General features: G+C 44.3%; 1 protein-coding gene across 5 annotated transcripts in view; it reads left to right on the plus strand.

The window, feature by feature from the left end:
• Positions 1–2609, plus strand: part of DHX8 (DEAH-box helicase 8) — a 39834-nt gene that overhangs the window by 25194 nt on the left and 12031 nt on the right. For all 5 annotated transcript variants that reach the window (XM_017516120.2, XM_017516121.2, XM_017516119.2 and 2 more), the window contains exon 17: positions 1762–1902. In XM_017516120.2, coding sequence (XP_017371609.1) covers positions 1762–1902 — 141 coding nt within the window. The remainder of the gene's footprint in view (positions 1–1761; positions 1903–2609) is intronic.

The raw sequence follows: 2609 nt of genomic DNA on the forward strand, positions 1-2609 counted from the left end.
GTCTCCTGGGTTCAAGTGATTCTTTTGCCTCAGCCTCCTGAGTAGCTGGGATTATAGGCATGTGCCACAACGCCCGGCTGATTTTTGTGTTTTTGGTAGAGAAGGGGTTTTGCCATGTTGGCCTGACTGGTCTCAAACTCATGACCCCAGGTAATCCACCTGCCTCTGCCTTCTGAAGTGCTAGGATTACAGGTGTGAGCCACCACACCCAGCCATTCCCAGCATTTTTAGAGGCCAAGGTGGGACGATCCCTTGAGCCCAGAAGTTTAAGACCAGCCTGGGCAATATGGTTAAGACCCCTATCTCTACAAAAAATAAAAAATAAAAAATTAACCAGGCATGGTGGCATGTGCCTATACTCAAGAGGCTGAGGTGGGAGGATCACTTGAGCCCAGGAGGGTGAAGGTGCTTTGAGCTGTGGTCATACCACTGTGCTCCAGCTAGGGATACAGAGCAAACCAGACCCTGTCTCAGAAAACCAAGTTTTTGTGTGGACGTATGTTTTCATTTCTCTTAGGCATATTCCTAAGAGTAGAAGTCAGATGGACTTGGCCGGCGCAGTGGCTCACGCCTGTAATCTCAGTACTTTCAGAGGCTGAGGCGAGCGGATCACAAAGTCAGGAGTTCAGGACTAGCCTGGCCAACATAGTGAAACTCTGTCTCTACTAAAAATACAAAATTTAGCCGGGCGTGGTGGCATATGCTTGTAGACCCAGCTACTGGGGAGGCTGAGACAGAAGAATTGCTTGAACCTAGGAGGCAGAGGTTGCAGTGAGCCGAGATCATGCCATTGCACTCCAGCCTGGGCGACAAGAGCAAAACTCCGTCTCAAAAAAAGAGTTAAAATGGACAAGACTTGGTGGGTATTAGCAGGTAAAGGGGAGAAGGGTGAGGGAAGTCAGGTGTGACTCTGGTTTCTGGGTTGGGCAGCTGGATCGAAGATGGTGCTGAGGAGGGAAACATGGGAGGACAATCATGCTTGAGTGGAAAGATGGTGAATTTCTCCCCTATTCTATTCCTAATAGTTGGAGTTCTTTCTAAGCAGGGCTTCTGTAGTTCTGTAGCAGGTAGAAGCCTTTCAGGGCCACTAAGGTGCTGGCATGATACGTGTTATTCCAGTGCCTCCTAGTGATGATTTTTCCAAGCAATTGTGTTTTATTAGCTGAACCTCTGGGTGGAAGAACAGTGACAGTGTAAGCTGAGACTAATAATCCTCCAGATCACATAGACTGCTACACACACACATAAACTGTGAAATTCCTGTGTCATCTCATGGTTCATTTTATGATCAGTTAAAAAAAAGCAGCCTCCCTCTTGTTCCACATACGTATTCCACAGAATACAAGCAGCCCATTCTTCAGTCCAGATGTCTCAGTAGGGGAAAGAAAAATCTTTTGCATTGGCACATGTGATGCCAGGAAATCTCTCCTTTCCCAGGGTGCTAGAAAATTAAAATTGTAGTAATCAACATTGGATCTAGAAAATGAGATATACAGTAGCTATTTGTACCAAATGAAATTGGCTTTGATTGGCCTTAGCTTTTTCCCGTACCTCTCAGGTACCATCTAACTTAACCCTTAAGCTGAAGGTACCTCCCTTCTGCCCGTTGGAGGCTGAGCTGGGATTAAGTGTCATTTTAACCATCCACAGAGGGAGATAGTCACATATTCCTTTGGGAAGATGTCTGGGTTCAGAAGAACTGTTTCATACCTCAGGGCTGAGCCGGGCAGCTCACTGCAGCTTTGCCTGTCTTGCCTGCAGGTTGTGATTGCCACCAATATTGCAGAGACGTCGCTGACTATTGACGGCATCTACTACGTGGTGGACCCAGGATTCGTGAAGCAGAAAGTTTACAATTCCAAGACAGGGATTGACCAGCTTGTGGTGACGCCTATTTCTCAGGTATGGCAGCTTGTATCAACAGTTTTCCTAATAATCCTGGTTAGGGCCTTTCTGAAATTTTTTATGATTATATATTTCAAACTTTATTGTTTTCAAAGATGAACTTTTATGATACTGGGTACTATAATGACATGAGGGAAAGGTTTTTTGTTCTTTGTTTTTGATCTTTTTTTACCTCCAAGTCTGACTGATCCTTGAAGTTTTTAATCTTTAGAATAGTATTTCACCATTAAAATGCCCCCATGAGGCCAGGCACCATGGCTCACACCTATAATCCCAGCACTTTGGAATGCTGAAATGGGAGGATTGCTTGAGCCCAGGAGTTCTAGACTAGCCTGGGAAATATAGCAAGATCCTGCCACCACAAAAAAATAAAAACAAATTAGCCTGACATGGTGGCATGTGCCTGCAGTCCCAGCTGGTTAAGAGTCTAAGGTGGGAGGATCACTTGAGCCCAGGAGTCCGAGGCTGCAGTGAGCTAGGATAGCGCCACTGCACTCCAGCTGGGGTGACAGAGCAAGACCCTGTCTCTAAAATAATTTCCTGTTTAGGTAGGAAATTACATTTAAAAATGAATTACCTGATCACTTTTTTGAGAGAAGTTTGGCAACAGTATATCCAAAATTTAAAGGTTCATCTCCTTTTTTTTTTTTTTTTTTTTTTTTTTATGGGGTTTTCTTTTTTTTTTTTTTTTTTTTTTTTTTTTT

The sequence above is a fragment of the Cebus imitator genome, unplaced genomic scaffold, assembly GCF_001604975.1.
Source record: "Cebus imitator isolate Cc_AM_T3 unplaced genomic scaffold, Cebus_imitator-1.0 Scaffold573, whole genome shotgun sequence".
NCBI lineage: Eukaryota > Metazoa > Chordata > Mammalia > Primates > Cebidae > Cebus > Cebus imitator.